We start from the raw sequence: 19,937 nt of genomic DNA on the forward strand, positions 1-19,937 counted from the left end.
AAGATGATTTTATAGATTAGGGAATGGGAACGCTGCCATCAAGTCCAGAAACCTAAGGACTGACCTCATGATGGTGAAGAAAAATTTCAACCCATGGCCCCAAAAACATGGAGTAGAATCAATGAGAAATAATCTGCAATCAAGTCATTAATGTGTTCAACTTAAGAACATTTGACAAATGTCTGCGACATGAATAAACTGTGAAAAAACATTAAACAGGTACTTCTGTGCTAAATTACATCACAGGTGACCAACTTAAAGGGCACATATTATGCTATTTTTCAGTCACGTCATATAGGTCTCAGAAGCCCAAAAATATAGTATTTAAGTATTTTGCCCCAAATTCATCCTTTGTTCGGGGTTGCAGCGATCAAAAAAGTGGCACTGACGAGCCCTCCTCAGAACAGCCTGTTTCGGAACCTGCTTTCCGGTGTGTCCACACACGCACGCACGCACGCACGCACGCACGCACGCACGCACGCACGCACACACACACACACACACACACACAGTGGGGGCAAAGTCAGGGGGAGGAGCTAATCCACTTACTTCAGGATAAGCGGACCCAACTCAAACTCGACCGTTTCAGCAGGCATTTTCACAAAATGTGGTGTAGCAAGACAGGAAGGAAACAATTTTCAAATTTGAAAGTCATAATGAGGCTACGGCAACACATACTCCTATAAGAAACTCTTCACAAAGTGAACAAATGTGCCCCCTGTAAGTTCTGACTGGATTGTGTACCTACGTGTGTGTGGATACTGAGCTCACACATTGTAAAAAGGGATTCAGATGTAACCTTATTATTTTCATTGGTTTAAACAGCTGTGTGAACTTGAAATATCAAGGTAAACAATGTGCAACTCACCAATTTCAAGTGCAGCCTGTAATTCTATCATGTAACAACTGCCTGGTAAATGTTAGCAGCACAACAGAGTTAGATCCCTGATTATGGCTAAGTTTAAGCAGCCAAAACTCTTCAGTTAGTTCATGTGAGATTGTGATTTTGGTTTATTCTAGGTAATCACTATGGGAGATCATCTAAATTCCCTTGATTCTGTAGTTAAAAAAACAAAACGGTAACAGTATTTTGATGGTGTATGGAGCTGAACTGAAAGCGTTTGAGCAGTTTAAACAAGTTTATTTTTGTGATTGTTGCCCAGTGCTTTATTTCCCAGTGCTGTTATTCAAAGCACATACTAACGGTACCTATATAGGTGTACATGTATATAGGTATACAGTGCTTTACACATACCAGGGTCATTTCAAGCCATGAGGGGCCCGAGGCAACATGCTGTTTAGGAGCCCGAGGCATTCGCCAAGATGGTCTCATAGCAAAAAACAGCTCTGTACGTCCACCAAACTACACTTAAAACCACAAGATGCAACATATGCAGGTGAACTGCATGTGTGTTGCTGAAGGTCCTCGAGGTTTTATTAAGTTTACAAAACTCTCAAGATGTCCTTTCACCAACTGCATTCATTGCTGGTTTTAGCAGAGCTCTCGATGTTGACAGGTGCTTAAGATTCACTTTTTCCGATACCTAATAAAAGTGACTCTCTTGAAGCTCCTCTTCTGAGAAGAGCCATCAGTTAAGCACACTTTGTGGTTTTCAGCAGGATGTGTGCTAAGGACACTTGAAAAATGTGTGTGTGTGTGTGTGTGTGTGTGTGTGTGTGTGTGTGTGTGTGTGTGTGTGTTCTTGTATTTCTATCCTTGTCGGGGCCAAATGTCCCCACAAGGATAGCAAAACGTGGAACGACGTGCCTTGAGGGGACCTTTTTCCGGTCCTAAGTAGGAGAAACAGTGTTTTCTTGACCATGTTGTTGTTACTGAAAAAAGTAAAAGTGCAAAAACATTTCTTTAGGGTTAGGCTTTGTTGTGGTGTGGGTTAGGGCCAGGGTTAGGGTTAGGGGCTAGACATGAATGGGAGTCAATGGACGGTCCCCACAAGGATAGAAATACAAGACTGTGCGTGTGTGTGTGTGTGTGTGTGTGTGTGTGTGTGTGTGTGTGTGTGTGAGTATGTGTGTGTGTGTGTGTGTGTGTGTGCGCGCGCGTGCGTGTGCGCGTGCGTGCGTGCGTGGCCTCAAAGAAAGAAAGAGAGACAGAACATGGATTCAGGAAATACAGGAGATTTATAAAGATTTGGTTTAAAAATAAATAGGAGAAATATAATATCTCTTGAGCGATGTTTGTCTTCTTTAAAATGTACAATGTTATAAAATTAAAGCCTCACTTTAACGGTGAACTAAGAAACTCAATGCTCATGAAAATGAAGGGCACTTATTCAACAAGGAATTGAACCATCTTGAAGGCTTAAGAAGCACCTTATAAATGGTGTAAGTATGTCTATAGGGTTTAACCCTTGATCCATGCAAAAAAAAATAAATAAATAAATAAAAAAAAATCCAGGAATCCATCAAGTGATGTTCTTCTTTGCACAGATCACATTGTTGGTTTTGGATGTTTGCTTGATCTGTTGGGCATGTGTAGATACAACACAGAAAAAACATAATGGGCAAATGAAGCCAATGAAATCTGGAACAAAGCTCCTCATAAAGATTTTCAACTTTGAAGCACAAACAATCCATATGTTGTTCATAAACAGAGATCACTGCATCTTCTGATTTCAAAATGAGGATTTCTTTTAATCTCAACATTGACTAAGTAAATCAAATACAATACTTGTTGCTACACCCTGCTGTGACCATGTGATCGTGATACACAGGACACAGTGTCACATGTGGCTGGCCAAGCTCACACAACGCTGTCTGTCAAGAGGGAAAGAACCAGCTGCATCCTTTCACTCACCCCAGGAGGCTGATCGTGATGGCATCTCTGACTCTGGCTTTTTGTCTTTCTTTTCTCCTCACATGGAAGATGGGTAAGTTTAATTTGTGTGACTCAAATAAGCGGTACGCCAGTTTACATTATTTTTCGTTGTTCTCTGTTTCCCATTTCTTGAAGTTCCTGGTCAGAAACTGTCTTCATCTGATCGTCAGGAGAGAAATTTTGTCTCGGCTCATGCTGGAGAAGATTTGACCTTGAGCTGCTTCTATGAGACTCAAGTTCCTACAAGCATTTACTGGTACAAGCAAATTCTGGGACAGAGACCGAAGCTCATCTCAGTCTCTAGTAAAAATGACAAGAACTTGTTTCATGGTGAGATCGAGAACTCTACGCGCTTCAAAATGGATAAAAGAGATGGCAAGGCTCTTCTGAAAATCACAGATTTGCACACTTCAGACTCAGCTATATACCACTGTATATTATATTCCTATATATCACCTATTTTTTCAGAGAGTGTCACAGTCAGTGTGAAGGGATTTGGTTCAAACGCCACTTTGGTCAATCAGCCAGGATCTGACAGTATTCAGCCAGGAGGCTTTGCTACTCTGAGCTGTACAGTACACCCTGGGAGCTGTGATGGAGAACACAGTGTTTACTGGTACAAAAAGTCAGAGGAATCTCTTCCAGTTGTCTTTTATACCCACGGTGGCATGAATGACCAGTGTGACTCCCAAAGTAACACCTGTTTCTATGAACTGCCGATGGAAAACCTGACTCAGGCTGACGCTGGGATGTATTACTGTGCAGTCGCCTCATGTGGACAGGTCCTGTTTGGAAACGGGACCAAGCTTGACTTCCCAGGTAAGTACGTTTTCTGACATGTTGAGATATTTTTCTATTCTTCAGTCACAACAAACAAAACATTGCTGTGTTTGAATTTGCAGACAAGGTGAATCCTTGGGTGTTGGTGCATTTGTTGAGTTGGGCTTTGCTATTCACAATGATCTTCAGTATTTTCTTGGCTATCTCACTGTACAATATAACCAAGAAAAACAGCTGCCACTCTACAGGTAATTTGCATTCATTATGGAAGCTTAGATTTTATAGACTGAAGGAGTTTTTGAAATGACATGAATATTAGTCTGTTGCATTAACCAGGTGTTCAAGAAGGATTGTCATCTCCATCTGCAGGAACAACTGAGGTAAATTCCATTTAAAAAAACAAACTAAAACCATATAACATTCAAGCACATTTGAGAACTAAAATATATAAAGACCTTTTCCAAAAGTTTACAATATCATAAAAAAATTTGTTTATTTCCATAATTCCATTCAAAATGTTAAACCTTTCAACTCCAAAAATTTGAATACTGTGAACAAATCACCATTTACTTCTCAGTTTTTGCAGAAAAATATAAAGAAATTAGGATCACATCAAATCAATCAAAATATGGTATTTTTAAAAACGATACGTCAATCTTCATTATTTGGTTTTGAATCCCTTTGCCTCGATGCGCAGTTGCCTTGATGCAATCAGCCTGTGGCAATTGCCCGGGAATTACTAGACTTTTCACTGACTTACTTGGACACAGCACTATGTGAACAGCCAGCCTCCATCGCTATGAACTTTAGTGGTTTACCCATCCTATGGAGGGGAGCAATGATGGTCCTCTGACCAGTTTTCAAGCTTGCAGTCTTCCTCACATTGAACCGAACTGAAGCAATTTAATGACACCTGGGGAAACGTGTGCAGGTGCTTTGAATTTAATAGATTAGTGTGTGACGCTCAGTTTAAAACATTTATGCCCCGCAAAATTTGGGCTGATTTCTCCACAGTATTCATATTGTATGAATTCCTGATTTGATGGTTTTTACAACAAGCAAATACTTGAAATTGCTTAAATTGTGGTCCTGAATCTATAATCTTTGAAGGTTTAAAGCCAGGGTTGGCGATTTGAATTAGATACATTTTTTAAAATACTGGTTAAAGTGAAAAGTAAACTTTTTCATGACATTCTAATTTCTTTGGGAAGGGTCTGTATATATTTTTTAAACAAAAACCATGACACAATTTACTCTTGATATGTTTTGTTCACAGGGTTTCCAAGAACCAAACAGTCTTCACTATGCTGCTTTAAGTCTTAAAAAGACCAACAGACCAAGAAGACACGGAAATGCTTCCAACGATGAATGTGTTTACTCCAATGCATAGATATACACTCTGGTTAAAGAAGGGTATGACTGAAAATAAAAAACACAACTGACGCTTGAGGTAAATGTATGCTTGTACTTTGAGTGTGGTAAGTGATGACTATGAGGGGAGGCTCATTCAGGAACCGTGTTGGTTTTCTTTGTGTGGTACATTTGACTTTGAGTGGTATTCAATGCTTCTTTCTTTTTTTTTTTTTTTTAATACACCAACATGTACAGGAACGCAAACTAATTTGTACTGAAACAAAGAGTGCCATCCAAATTCTGTTATAATTTCTCTCTTTTTTTTTTTTAGGATTTCTATGTAATTGTCAGTTTACATGCACAATAAATAAAAGTTACAGAAATCTTTTCCATGAAACTTCTGATCAATCCATTGTAGTGATATGCAAGACAAAATATGTAAGAATTAAAAGTAATGCACAAAAACTCACTCTCAAAACTGTCAAACACATAATAATAATAAATACCAGATATTTCAAAGCTGTGGTTATCTTGGATAAAGTGGCAAGGGTATTTCTACAACCATAAAATGACAATAAATCCAGGTAGCTGAATCAACAGAGGGTTAATATATAATCCCTAATACCTAATTTAGTAACTGTTCAATAAACACTTTGTCTCAGGGACTCAAGCTTACGATAAAAGCTTTTGCTGTGAAATAAACATTATTTCCTCTGTCAAGTAAGAAATTATAGTTACTAGATGTAACTACAGTTTTACGAGTGTGTGTGTGCCCAACTACGGGCTTTACTATTGGTACCCTCCTTTGGCACCAGCCAGACACTGAGACAGATCAAAAACGTTGCCGTGCCAGTTAGGGTGCATCAAAATACACATTTCCAGAATATTGGTTTGATTGGGTGCTAAAATTGTTACCATCCATGCAAAAACAATACATACAAAATATTGAAGCGATATGAGGTGATTTAGAGGTGGAACGGAGCGTCTGATTTTATGGCATAAGGGGGTAACAGGAACTGTGTCCCTTCACTCTGCCCTGCTCGCACATGGCCTGCTGTTTAGTGTGTGTGTGTGTGTGTGTGTGTGTGTGTGTGTGTGTGTGTGTGTGTGTGTGGGTGTGTGCATGTGTGTGTGTGCGTTGTTGCAACATTGTTACATTTCAAGCCCAGAGACCTGTATATTCCAATATTTACGCACATTTTACCCTCTGTTTTGCAAGAACTATTCTATTTTCCCGCACCTGCATAATAAAAAAAGGGGGGGGGGGGGGGGGGGGGGGGGGGGTCTATATAAAGCTTTGCCTGTGTAGCTCAGTCGCTGAGTCAATTCCCTCAACGCCACCATCACACACCACAGGATCCAGCTCTCACAAGATGGCCTTAAGCCCCCGCCAGAGCAGCCGCACCCGGGTTTTTGGTCTGGGCGCCAGCATCACTGGTGCAGATGCCATCATTACTGGCGCCAAGCTGCCAAGTGGTCGCCAGATCTTGCGGTGCTTGCTGTATCACTGCGACACACAACTGCATGCAAAGCGACCAGGTTTGACTGTGAATGGTAAATGGACTGCAGTTATATAGAGCTTTTTACACTGCACTGACAGACCCCAAGGGCTTCACACTGCAATATCAGATTCACCCATTCACACCGTACTAGGTGATGGTAAGCTACTATTGTAGCCACAGCTGCCCTGGGGCAGACTGACGGAAGCGAGGCTGCCAATCTGCGCCATCGGCTCCTCCGACCACCACCAACCATTCACTCATGAAGGCAAGATGGCGGCGCCCTTGTCGGCTGCGGCTGCTTTGGCTCCCGGTAACACTCAGCGTTCTTGGTTACCGTGTAATATATATATATATATACCGTGTAATATACAATGTTTTATTTCGACGGATCACACAGGATACAACCGTAAGACTTTATTAAACCTGCGGAAGCGTAGTATCTACGGAACAGTATGTTTGGACACTCAGACAACTCTGCGCAGCCTCGGGCTGCTACGCCGGTCAGACCCAGCGGCCTACACAACAGCGGGGTTTCCTATTGGCTCAAGCCGCCTCCGGGGGCGCCAGAGGCGGTGCGAGAGGAAACAGAAGGGCGGTCGTCGGGCGTCGGGGTGGACTCACAGCGAAGCTAAAAGCTAACCCATTCTGATCGCCGCTTCCATCCGTCCTGCTTGCAAATGTTCGCTCCCTGGAAACAAAACTGGACTACCTGAAGCTGGATTTATCCACCAAACGGGAGATAAGGAACTGCTGCATCCTCATCATCACAGAGAAGTGATGTCTCGCCCTGGATGGGCTAACAACATTCAGAGCCGACAGGGACCACGCTCTCACAGGTAAATCCCGGGGGGGTGGCGTCTGTATTTACACCAATAACAACTGGTGTAACAACACCACTGTGGTCTCCAGTCACTGCTGTGTGGTAGGGCTGCCACGATTAGTCGATTAATCACGATTATGTCGACTATTAAAATCATCGACGACTAATTTAATAGTCGACGCGTCGGGGTTTTTTTTTTTTTTTTTTTTTAATGTTTGTTTTTGTCTCGAAACTGCTGCGGTACCTTCCACTGCTGCGTCTGCCTCGCTGTATTTGACACACATGCGCAGTAGTGTCAGCCGCGACAACACCAGACTGGTGTCATGGCTACCCGGCAGCAGCGGAGCTCAAAAGTGTGGGAGCATTACACGAAAACGTCAGAGAAAAGTGTGCAATGCAGTATCTGCCTTCCACGGCAGCACAACTGCGATGCATGAGCACCTGAAACAGAAGCACGTCGTGGCTCGTGACAAAGATGAAGAGGGACCGTCGTCTCGGTAAGCTAATAATATTAGCATAGAGCGCTAACTTGCTGTTTACTCATAGCTGTCAACGTTAACATTAGCGGTGATGATTTGATTCATTAGCTGCCTTTAGCACTCATTTCATGTTTTCTGTAACGTTCTAACAGTGATGTGTTTTAATAAGAAGTGATGTCAGGCTAATATTTTCTAACGTTACGTTTCAGAGCCTCCACCCCATCGGAGCGGATTTTCTCCGCAGCAGAACATCTGCTCCAAAAAGAAAGCAAGTCTGTCTCCAACACATGTAGAAATGCTGACTTTCCTGAACAAGAGCCGTGTGCAGTTTGGGATTATGTAGAGTGAGAGTATAATAAAAGTTGGATACAGTTGAGCACTGAACACAAAATGCACTTTTGTTTTATTTGAGTCAGTGAGCTGAAAACTTAAATAATTCCGTAGTTACAGGTGCCTACCTCATTGTTGCTGTGCTTGATGCCAAACACAAATTAAGGAATAAAAAATTAACAAAGGATTTATTTTTGTGTTGTTTAGGCAAGTGCCTTTTCCGTATTTTACTCAAGTATTTGCACTTTATGGTACACAGTAATATTTCAATAAAGGTTTAATGAACTATCATCTGAATTGTCTTTATATTTATTTAGTATATACCTTAAACACTTAAAGCTGAAATATAATTACGGTTATATAAGAGCAGCTTCTTGGTGGTGCGATAAACTATGCTTTACATTTAATTTACATATGATGTGATTAGTCGACTAATCAAAAAAATAATTGGTGATTATGATGATTTTTGACTATCAAAATAATCGTTTGTGGCAGCCCTACTGTGTGGACATTGAGTGCCTGACTGTAAGATGCAGACCTTTTCGCCTCCCTCGGGAGTTTAACTGTGTTATCATCACGGCTGTCTACATCGCTCCCAGTGCAAACACAAAACTCGCCATGAATGTGCTCTACCGTACCATCAGTGACCTGCAATCCACATATCCCGAGGGTGTTTTCATTGTTGCTGGGAACTTTAACCAAGCCAACATGAAGACTGTTCTGCCAAATTTCTACCAACATGTGGATTTTGCTACCAGAGGGAAGAGCACACTGGACTTGGCTTACACCAACATCAAGAAGGCCTTCAGAGCAGCCCCCCGCCCTCACCTTGGCTCATCAGACCATCTCTCAGTCCTGCTAATTCCTGCATACCAGCCTCTGCTAACCAGAGAAAAACCCACTGTGAAGCAGGGGAGAGTGTGGCCAGAGGGAGCTATGTCCGCTCTGCAAGACTGCTTTGAGTGCACGGATTGGACTGTGTTCAGAGAGGCGGCTACTGACGATAACCGTCACATCAACGTGGAGGAGTATGCGGCATCTGTGTCTGCATACATCCACTGGTGCATGGAGGAGGTCACTACCACCAAGACCATCGTCACACGGGCCATTCAGAAACCTTCGATGAACAAGGAGGTGCAGGCAAGACTCCGGGAGCGTAATACTGCATTCAAGTCAGGTGACACAGGGGCACTGAGATCAGCGAGGGCCGAGCTGAACCGGGCCATCAGGGCAGCAAAGCGCACCCACAGCCAGAAGATCCAGGGCTTCTTCCATGACCCGAGCAACACCAGACAGCTGTGGCAGGGCATCAGGACTATCACCGACTATAAAACTGCATCTCCTTCTCTACAAGGGGACATAGGCTTCCTCAATGAGCTCAATAACTTCTTCGGCAGGTTTGAAGCCCTCAACCACATCCCTGAGAGGAAAGCCACCCTCCTCCCTAATGAGCAGGCACTGAGACTTGAATCCACGGCTGTGTGGAGAACCCTGAGGAAAGTGAATGTGCGGAAAGCGGCAGGCCCTGAGAAGATCCCTGGACGTGTGGCCAGGGAATGTGCTGATCAGCTGGCCCAGGTGCTCACTGACATCTTCAACACCTCACTGGACCAGGCTGTTGTCCCCCAATGCTTCAAGTCTTCCACCATCATCCCAGTGCCGAAGAAACCTGCTGTCTCCTGTTTGAATGACTTTCGCCCCGTTGCACTTACTCCCATCTTCATGAAGTGCTTCGAAAGGGTGATCAACGACTTCATCATTTCAAAACTTCCGCCATCATTTGACCCATTCCAGTTTGCATACCGGCCTAACCGCTCCACAGAGGATGCCATCTCCTCTGCCCTCCACGTCAGCCTGGAGCACCTGGAGAAGAGGAACACTCATGTGCAAATGCTGTTCCTGGAATTTAGTTCAGCATTCAACACGATCATCCCCCAGCGTCTGGTTCTCAAACTGGCTCCGTTGGGCTTCAGCACCCCCTTGTGTAACTGGCTGCTGGACTTCCTCACCAACAGAACCCAGTCTGTGCGGGTGGGCAGCAACATCTCCAATGTCATCTCCCTGAGCACTGGCTCCCCACAGGTCCTGAGCCCCCTGCTGTTCACACTGATGACCCATGACTGTCGTCCCAGATTCAGCTCTAATCACATCCTGAAGTACGCGGACGATACTACAGTTGTGGGTCTCATCCAGGACAACGACGAACAGGCCTACAGGGAGGAGGTGCGACACCTGGAGGACTGGTGTGAGGTGAACAACCTGCTTCTGAATGTCGACAAAACAAAGGAGATCATTGTCGACTTCAGGAGATCTCGACCCAGCTACACTCCACTGCTTATCAACAACACAGCTGTGGAAGTTGTCGAGAACATCAAGTTCCTGGGGGTGCACATCACAGACAACCTCAGCTGGTCTCTTCACACCACATCTCAGGCCAAGAAAGCACAGCAACGCATGCACTTCCTGCGCCAACTAAGGAGAGCCTCCCTCCCCTCACCCATCCTCTCCACCTTCTACAGAGGGACCATCGAGAGCCTGCTGACTAGCGGCATCTCCATCTGGTCCGGGGGCTGTAAAGCTGCAGATTGGAAATCTCTGCAGAGAGTGGTGAGGACAGCAGAGAAGATCATCGGGTCCCCACTCCCCTCCATTCAGGACATTTCACACAGACACTGCTCAGCCAGAGCGCATCGGATCTCCTCGGACTCCACCCACCCTCACCATGGACTGTTCTCCCTGCTGGCGTACTGGCAGAAGGTTCTGCAGTATCCGCTGCAGAACGACCAGATTTATGAACAGTTTCTTCCCCCTGGCTATCAGACTACTGAATGGGACATAACTGTCTCATATTGAATCTGGATATCTGTTGGACATTGTCGGTGCAATATTCATGCACATATTTGTGCCACTCATATCACCTCTCCATGGTTCTGTGCAATATTCCTCTGTTTTGTCGTTAAGGACTGATTCTCTAATCAATCAGTGCAATATTTGTTCAGTTTTTGTAAATATTTATTATCAGTCAGATCTTCTTAACTGATAGTCAGGGGCGGAGCAGGGGTCCCAGCCCAGGGGGGGCGAAGCAATTCTCCATGGGCCCTTGTGGCCTAAACATCCTCATTAAAATATAATCGCTTAAAAAAAAATGCCGCAGATAATGTAATGGACAACGTATAATGTACGTAATGTACTACACTGTCTGGTTCAGACACACCTCTTTCTTTTAGCTTTTTAACATTTCCAATAATCCATCCATCCGTCCATCCATTTTCTACCGCTTATCCGGGGCCGGGTCGCGGGGGCAGCAGTCTCAGCAGGGATGCCCAGACTTCCCTGTCCCCAGACACTTCCTCCAGCTCCTCTGGGAGGATCCCAAGGCGTTCCCAAGCCAGCCGAGAGACATCGTCTCTCCAGCGTGTCCTGGGTCTTCCCCGGGGTCTCCTCCCAGTGGGACATGCCCGGAACACCTCCCTAGGGAGGCGTCCAGGAGGCATCCTAAACAGATGTCCGAGCCACCTCAGCTGGTTCCTCTCGATGTGGAGGAGTAGCGGCTCTACTCCGAGCTCCTCCCTGGTGACTGAGCTCCTCACCCTATCTCTAAGGGAGAGCCCAGCCACCCTACGGAGGAAGCTCATTTCGGCCGCTTGTATCCGGGATCTTGTCCTTTCGGTCATGACCCAAAGCTCATGACCATAGGTGAGGGTGGGAACGTAGATTGACCGGTAAATCGAGAGCTCACCTTTTGGCTCAGCTCCTTCTTCACCACGACGGACCGATACAACGACTGCATCACTGCAGCCGCTGCACCGATCCGCCTGTCAATCTCACGCTCCATCCGTCCCCCACTCGTGAACAAGACCCCAAGATACTTTAACTCCTCCACTTGGGCTAGGGTCTCTCCACCAACCTGGAGGGGGCAAGCCACCTTCCTCCGGTCGAGGACCATGGCCTCGGATTTGGAGGTGCTGATCCTCATCCCTGCCGCTTCACACTCGGCTGCAAACCGCCCCAGTGCATGCTGTAGGTCCGGGTTCGATGAAGCCAACAGGACAACATCATCTGCAAAAAGCAGAGATGAAATCCTGTGGTTCCCGAACCGGACCCCCTCCGGCCCCTGGCTGCACCTAGAAATTCTGTCCATGAAGATTATGAACAGAACCGGTGACAAAGGGCAGCCCTGCCAGAGTCCAACATGCACCGGGAACAGGTCTGACTTACTGCCGGCAATGCAGACCAGACTCCTCCTCCGGTCATACAAAGACCGGACGGCCCTTAACAAGGGGCTCTGGACTCCGTATTCCCGGAGCACCCCCCACAAGACACCACGAGGGACACGGTCGAATGCCTTCTCCAAATCCACAAAACACATGTGGACTGGTTGGGCAAACTCCCACGAACCCTCGAGCACCCTATGGAGGGTATAAAGCTGGTCCACTGTTCCACGACCAGGACGAAAACCGCATTGTTCCTCCTGGATCCGAGGTTTGACTATCGGTCGGATCCTCCTCTCCAGTACCCTGGAATAGACTTTCCCGGGGAGGCTGAGGAGTGTAATCCCCCTATAGTTGGAGCACACCCTCCGGTCCCCCTTTTTAAACAGGGGGACCACCACCCCGGTCTGCCAATCCACAGGCACTGTCCCCGACCACCACGCGATGTTGCAGAGACGTGTCAACCAAGACAGTCCCTGCACATCCAGAGACTTAAGGTACTCAGGCCGAATCTCGTCCACCCCCGGTGCCTTGCCACCGAGGAGCTTGCCAACCACCTTAGTGACTTCAGCTTGGGTGATGGAAGAGTCCACCTCTGAGACCTCAGCCTCTGCTTCCTCCACGGAAGACGTGGCGACGGGATTGAGGAGGTCCTCAAAGTATTCCTTCCACTGTCCAACAATATCCCCAGTTGAGGTCAGCAGCTCCCCACCTCCACTGTAAACAGTGTTGGCGGAGACCTGCTCTCCCCTCCTGAGGCGCCGGACGGTTTGCCAGAATTTCTTCGAGGCCGACCGATAGTCCTCCTCCATGGCCTCCCCGAACTCCTCCCAGACCCGAGTTTTTGCCTCCACAACTTTCCAATAATTTTTTTTATAAATATTTTTATCAAAAATTTTTTTTTCTCAGTAGCTCCCAGATTATTTGACCTATTGACTCCAAATCACATGTGAATCACATTACTGTAGTGCCTCTTTCAGACACACGTCTTTGTTTTTGCTTTAAATTTTGCACAAAAAAAATGTATATTTGTGAGAGAAACACAGTATTTCAGCTCAATATCTCTCAGTTCATTTGACCTATTCACTGAAAAGTAGCATTAGGACAAGCTTTCTTTAATTTACTTTGTTGTTCAGTTTCGTTTTTTGTCAACATTATTCATGCGTGACGCGTCTTCTATTAATTATAAGGTTGTGATTAACGTTTGTTTTGCAATCCTCTCGGTTTCGCTTTTACCGTAATGCGTAAACTATGTGCGCACCGCTAAATAACGTGTCGGCTCACTTGACTGTGTTTGTCAGAGCGCCGGCTGGCTTGACCGCAGTAAACTCTCTAAGCGACACGTTATTTAGCAGTGCGCAGATATTCTGAGCATTACGGTAAAAGCGAAACTGAGAGGATGACAGGCTGCACCTCCGGGAAAACTAAACAACATACAGCATGGGCGAGCATTTTTTCATTTTTATCTTTGAAACAACTTTATCCTCATGAACGTGACTGTTATAGACTCCAACTTTCCTTCCTTACCATTTTCTTCAGCACAATTCCCCCCCCCCCCCCCCCCCCCCCCCCGCTCCGCTATTGCTGATAGTGTTAAATTGATATCATATGCTTAGCCCTGTCTTCATATCTATTTTTGATACTATTTGTTTTTTTTATACTAAAGCATTCCTTTATCTTTATCTATTTATTGAGTGTTGTTGAAACTGAGGAAGCCAAATGCAATGAAATTTCGTTCCACAGTGCGCTGTTGTGTAATGTGAAATGACAATAAAAGGAAGTCTTGGTCTACTCTCACACTTAGGCAAGATGGGGGAAGTGTCTTGCCCAAGGACACAACAACAGTTTTACGCCTGTGGGAGCGGGGATCGAACCGCCAACCTTTCGATTATAAGACCACCCACTCTACCATCTGGGCTACTGTCACTGTTGATAGGAGTAAAATCATTTTACAAGTTCTGGTTCCTTGGTATTTTTTATGTTTTTATACATGCTTCTGCATGCTTTATAAAGAATATTTCTAGAAGCAAGCACATCATTACATGCAGTGCAGGTTGTTTCAGAGAGTAACTTCTATGTTCCATTCAAAATAAATGTTCTAAAAATCGAATTCTTGTCATTTTTGAGATTGCCTTGACATGTTATGCAAGAAATCAACCAAAAACGCCCATTTAGCATTTTTCACATGCTGTGTTCCACCTCTAAATCTCAAGTAATTTCCCCAAAACTTTGCACAAATCATTTTAATGTATGTCCAAACAAAATGCAACCCCAATCAGATTGATATGTTGAGATTTCATTTTGCATTGCAATTTGATGCACCCTAGTGCCAGTCATGCCTGGGCGCTGGTACACGCCCCGCGCCGCTCCAAGGCGATGTAAGCCGAGCAGCTTCCTAAAATCTCCCTTCTTCGAATCAGCCCAGGAGAATGGAAGCAGTCGAGCTGGGCGAGCAGGTAGGTGGGCATGCACACACTCGTAGAACTGCAGTTACGTCAAGTACCTACAATTTCTACTTCGTGTGTTGCTTAGCCCACCTATGGGCTTCGCTATCGATAACCTACCAAAGCAGAGGCCGTAGGGATAGATGTACACCCAGCTGGACAGACTGACAAGATTGGCACGGAAGAGGAAGGCCATATGGCAAGTCCCGCCACCACCAAGCCCCCAAGACACTGGCGTTAAGCATCTTCGCACCAAAGCGCCGACCGCACCCGTGTTCAAGAAAAACTGTGACACAACGTCAACGGAGCACGCACACACCGGTCAAGACTCCCAGAGTCACACGGGCATGCGACCAGGACCTACCCCAGCCTGAAGTCCCCCAGGGAAAACAGAAGCCGGCCAGGCCAACGACCCCATCCACTTAAGCGACAGGACCCCTGTCCCGCTTAAGGAGCTCAGTTTATAGGTTTCGGAGGGTTTGAAGGAGCAGTACAGCTGCAGGTCGTCTGCAAATAGGTGGTACGAGACATCACTGAGGCACACCACACTGCAGGTTGGCTGGTTTAGACATGATATTGTTGGCTGACACACTGAAGCTCCTACCTGTCAGATATGAGGAGGACCATTTAAGGACTGGACCTGAAAGGCCAATCAGGTCCTAAAGTACTTCACACATACCAGGGTCATTTCTAGCCACATGGGGCCCGAGGCAACATGCTGTTTAGGAGCCCGAGGAGTTCGCCTAGATCGTCTCATATCAAAAAACAGCTCTGCACGTACACCAAACTAAACTTAAAACCACAAGATGCAACATATGCAGGTGTGTTGCTTAAGGTCCTCAAGGTTTTAATCCATTCCGAAATGGAGAAAATTAAGTTTACAAAACCACATCTCAAGATGCCCTTTCACCAACTGCATTCATTGCCAGTTATAGCAGAGCTCTCGATGCTGACAAGTGCATGAGATTCACTTTTTCCGATACCTAATAAAAGTGATTCTTCTCAGATTCCTCCTACAGCCCCTCTTCTTAGAAGAGCCATCAGTTAAGCAGACTTTGTGGTTTTCGGCAGGATGTGTGCTAAGGAACCTTAAAAAATGTATGCTGGCTTGTGTGTGTGTGTGTGTGTGTGTGTGTGTGTGTGTGTGTGTGTGTGTGTGTGTGTGTGTGTGCATGTGTGTGTGCGTGTGTGTGTGTGCGTGCAGTGTGAATGGGAGAAAGAAAGAGAGATTATAAAGACAAAACGCAGATTCAGAAATACGGGACATTTATAAAGATTTTGCTTGAAAAATAAATATGAGAAATGCATTATCTCTTGAGTGAAAGTTATAAATTTCTTTTTTCAAATGTACAATGTCACCAAATGAAAGCTTCACTTTAACGGTGGACTAAGAAACTCAATACTCATTCAAATGAAGGGCACTTATTCAACAGGGAATTGAACCATCTTAAAGGCTTAAGAAGCACCTTATATGGCCTACGTATGCCTATGGAGTTTAACCCTTGATCCATGCAAAAACAAAAAACAAAACAAAACAAAACAAAAAAAGATTCCAGGAATCCATCAAGTGATGTTCTTCTTTGCACAGATCACATTGTTGATTTTGGATGTTACCTTGATCTGTTCGGCATGTGTAGATACAACACAGAAACAACATAATTTGCAAATGAAGTCAGTGAAATCTGGAACAAGGCTCCTCATAAAGATTTTCAACTTTGAAGCATCAACAATCCATATGTTGTTCATAAACAGACATCACTGCATCTTCTCATTTCAAAAATGAGGATTTCTTTTAATCTCAACATTGACTATGTAAATCAAATACATTACTTGTTGCTACACCCTGCTGTGATCATGTGATCGTGATACACAGGACACACTGTCACATGTGGCTGGCCAAGCTCACACAACGCTGTCTGTCAAGAGGGAAAGAACCAGCTGCATCCTTTCACTCACCCCAGGAGGCTGGTCGTGATGGCATCTCTGACTCTGGCTTTTTGTCTTTCTTTTCTGCTCACATGGAAGATGGGTAAGCTTCATTTGTTTGACTCAAATATGCGGTACGCCAGTTTACATTATATTTCATCGTTCTCTGTTTCCATTTCTTCAAGTTCCTGGTCAGAAACTGTCTTCATCTGATCGTCAGGAGAGAAGTTTTGTCTCGGCTCATGCTGGAGAAGATTTGACCTTGAGTTGCTTCTATGAGACTCAAGTTCCTACAAGCATTTACTGGTACAAGCAAATTCTGGGACAGAGACCCAAGCTAATCTCAGGCTCGAGTAAAAATGACAAGAACATGTTTCATGGTGAGATCGAGAACTCTACGCACTTCAAAATGGATAAAAGAGATGGCAAGGCTCTTCTGACAATCACAGATTTGCACACTTCAGATTCGGCTATATACCACTGTATATTCTATTCTTATACATCACCTATTTTTTCAGAGAGTGTCACAGTCAGTGTGAAGGGCTTTGGTTCAAACGCCACTTTGGTCAATCAGCCAGGATCTGACAGTATTCAGCCAGGAGGCTTTGCTACTCTGAGCTGTACAGTACACCCTGGGAGCTGTGATGGAGAACACAGTGTTTACTGGTACAAAAAGTCGGAGGAATCTCTTCCAGTTGTCTTTTATACCCACGGTGGCATGAATGACCAGTGTGACTCCCAAAGTAACGCCTGTTTCTATGAACTGCCGATGGAAAACCTGACTCAGACTGACGCTGGGATGTACTACTGTGCAGTCGCCTCATGTGGACAGGTCCTGTTTGGAAACGGGACCAAGCTTGACTTTCCAGGTAAGTACGTTTTCTGACATGTTGAGATATTTTTCAATTCTTCAGTCACAACAAACAAACAATGCTGTGTTTGAATTTGCAGATAAGGTGAATCCTTGGGTGTTGGTGCATTTGTTGAGTTGGGCGTTGCTATTCACGATGATCTTCAGTATTTTCTTGGCTTTCTTACTGTACAATATAACAAAGAAAAACAGCTGCCACTCTTCAGGTAATTTGCATTCATTATGGAAGCTTAGATTTTATAGACTGAAGGAGTTTTTGAAATGACATGAATATTAGTCTGTTGCATTAACCAGGTGTTCAAGAACGACTGTCATCTCCATCTGCAGCAACAACTGAGGTAAATTCCATTTGAAAAAACAAACTAAAACTATATAACCTTCAAGCACATTTGAGAACTAACGTATGTACAGACCTTTTCCAAAAATTTACAATATGGAGAAACGTATTTATTTTCATAATTCCATTCAAAAGTTAAACCTTTCAACTCCAAAAATTTGAATACTGTGAACAAATCACCATTTACTTCTCAGCTTTTGCAGAAAAATATAAAGAAATTAGGATCACATCAAATCAATCAAAATATGGTATTTTTAAAAACGATTCGTCAATCTTCATATTATATATTCATATATTTGGTTATGAATCCCTTTGCCTCGATGCGCAGTGGTATTGATGCAATCAGCCTGTGGCAACTGCCCGGGAATTACGAGACTTTCCATTGACTTGCTTGGACACAGCACTATGTGAACAGCCAGCCTCCTGAGCTATGAACTTTAGTGGTTTACCCATCCTATGGAGGGGATCAATGATGGTCCTCTGGCCAGTTATCAAGTCTGCAGTCTTCCTCACATTGAACCAAACTGAAGCAATTTAATGAGCCCTGGGGAAACGTGTGCAGGTGCTTTGAGTTTAATAGATTAGTGTGTAACGCTCAGTTTAAAACATTCATGCCCTGCAAAATTTGGGCTGATTTCTCCACAGTATTCATATTGTTTGAATTCCTGATTTCATGGTTTTTACAACAAACAAATACTTGAAATCGCTTAAATTGTGGTCCTGAATCTATAATCTTTGAAGGTTTAACATATGGAAATAAATATACTTTTTCATGACATTCTAATTTCTTTGGGAAGGGTCTGTATATATTTTTTTAACAAAAACCATGACACAATTTACTCTCGGTATGTTTTGCTCACAGGGCTTCGAAGAACCAAACAGTCTTCACTATGCTGCTTTAAGTCATAAAAAGACCAACAGACCAAGAAGACACGGAAATGCTTCCAACGATGAATGTGTTTACTCCAATGCATAGTTATACACTCTGGTTAAAGAAGGGTGAGACTGGAGATAAAAAAAAAACACAGCTGAGGCTTGAGGTAAATGTATGTTTGTCGTTTGAGTGTGGTAAGTGATGACTATGAGGGGAGGCTCATTCAGGAACCGTGTTGGTTTTCTTTGTGCGGTACATTTGACTTTGAGTGGTATTCAATGCTTCTGTCTTTTTTCTTTTTTTTTTTAAACACACCGACACGTACAGGAAGGCAAACTAATTTGTACTGAAACAACGAGCGCCATCCAAATTCCGTTATAATTTCTCTCTCTCTTTTTTTTTTTTTTTTTTTTTTTAGGATTTCTCTGTAATTGTCAGTTTACATGCGCAATAAATAAAAGTTGTAGAAATCTTTTCCATGAAACATCTGATCAATCCATTGTAGTGATATGCAAGACAAAATATGCAAGAATTAAAAGTAATGCACAAAAACTCACTCTCAAAACTGTCAAAACTGTCAAATACATAATAATAAGTAATACCAGACATTTCAAAGCTGTGGTTATCTTGGATAAAGTAGCAAGGGTATTTCTTCAACCAGAAAATGACAATAAATCCAGGTAGCTGAATCAACAGAGGGTTAATATATAATCCCTAATACCTAACTTCGTAACTGTTCAATAAAAAACTTTGCCTCAGGGACTCAAGCTTACGATAAAAGCTTTTGCTTTGAAATAAACATTATTTCCTCTGTCAAGTAAGAAATTATAGTTACTAGATGTAACTACAGTTCTACGAGTGTGTGCGTGCCCACCTACGGGCTTTGCTATTGGTACCCTCCTTTGGCGCCAGCCAGACACTGAGACAGATCAAAAACGTTGCCGTGCCAGTCATGCCTGGGCGCTGGCACACGCCCCGCCCCGCTCCAAGGAGATGTAAGCCGAGCAGCTTCCTAAAATCTCCCTTCTTCGAATCAGCCCACGAGAATGGAAGCAGTCGAGCTGGTCTGGCAGGTAGGTGGGCATGCACACACTCATGGAACTGTAGTTACGTCTAGTAACTATAATTTCTACTTCATGTGGGTCTTAGCCCACCTACAGGCTTCGCAATTGAT

General features: G+C 44.2%; 1 protein-coding gene across 4 annotated transcripts; it reads left to right on the forward strand.

Annotated features, from left to right (window-relative positions):
* The first annotated feature begins 2,800 nt into the window (after positions 1-2,800).
* LOC115395637 (butyrophilin subfamily 1 member A1-like) lies at positions 2,801-19,066 on the forward strand. Of its 4 annotated transcripts, XM_030101264.1 has the most exons (6): positions 16,651-16,784; positions 16,867-17,061; positions 17,200-17,550; positions 17,633-17,758; positions 17,847-17,890; positions 18,752-19,066. In XM_030101264.1, the coding sequence occupies exons 1-6, from the start codon at positions 16,730-16,732 to the stop codon at positions 18,863-18,865; spliced, it is 885 nt and encodes a 294-aa protein (XP_029957124.1). In that variant the 5' UTR covers positions 16,651-16,729; the 3' UTR covers positions 18,866-19,066. The 4 variants fall into 4 exon arrangements, with proteins under 4 accessions (XP_029957122.1, XP_029957124.1, XP_029957123.1 ...); XM_030101262.1 differs by lacking the exon at positions 16,651-16,784 and adding an exon at positions 2,801-2,888 and having other exon boundaries at positions 16,867-17,550; XM_030101263.1 differs by having other exon boundaries at positions 16,867-17,550; positions 17,830-17,890.
* Positions 19,067-19,937: the final 871 nt, after the last annotated feature.

Source organism: Salarias fasciatus, chromosome 10 (assembly GCF_902148845.1).
Source record: "Salarias fasciatus chromosome 10, fSalaFa1.1, whole genome shotgun sequence".
In the NCBI taxonomy this organism is placed as follows: domain Eukaryota; kingdom Metazoa; phylum Chordata; class Actinopteri; order Blenniiformes; family Blenniidae; genus Salarias; species Salarias fasciatus.